Below are 305 nucleotides of genomic sequence, written 5' to 3' on the forward strand. Positions count from 1 at the left end.
CGCCGTGAAGACCACCTGGGGGTGGCTCTCCTCCAGGTCGAAGAGTTCGTCTTTGCCCGGCTTGGAGCTGCGGCCGGACTTGAGGGTGCCGGTGGGCCCCGTGGGTGCCAGGTATTTGCCGTCGCAGTCCTTGAAAGCCAACTTGCCCGCCTTGAACTCGAGGGTGTAGCCGGTGCGGGCGCCGGGCTCGGGCACCAGCGTGCCATCGCAGCGCAGGTAGCGCTCGTCGGCGGTGCGCAGGCTGTACTTCTTGTCCTGGAAGCAGAGGGTGATGAGGGCGTCCACCCCCCAGGGCAGGTTGCTGT

General features: G+C 67.2%; 1 protein-coding gene across 1 annotated transcript; it reads right to left on the reverse strand.

The window, feature by feature from the left end:
- Window positions 1–3: 3 nt before the first annotated feature.
- On the reverse strand, window positions 4–300 carry LOC118453149 (fascin-2-like; the record flags this gene model as incomplete). The annotated part of the gene is made up of 1 exon (XM_035902618.1): window positions 4–300. A coding segment is annotated over one exon (297 nt), but the record flags the coding sequence as incomplete, so codon positions are not given.
- Window positions 301–305: the final 5 nt, after the last annotated feature.

The sequence above is a fragment of the Egretta garzetta genome, unplaced genomic scaffold (assembly GCF_000687185.1).
Source record: "Egretta garzetta isolate BGI_Z169 unplaced genomic scaffold, ASM68718v1 C8048740, whole genome shotgun sequence".
NCBI lineage: Eukaryota > Metazoa > Chordata > Aves > Pelecaniformes > Ardeidae > Egretta > Egretta garzetta.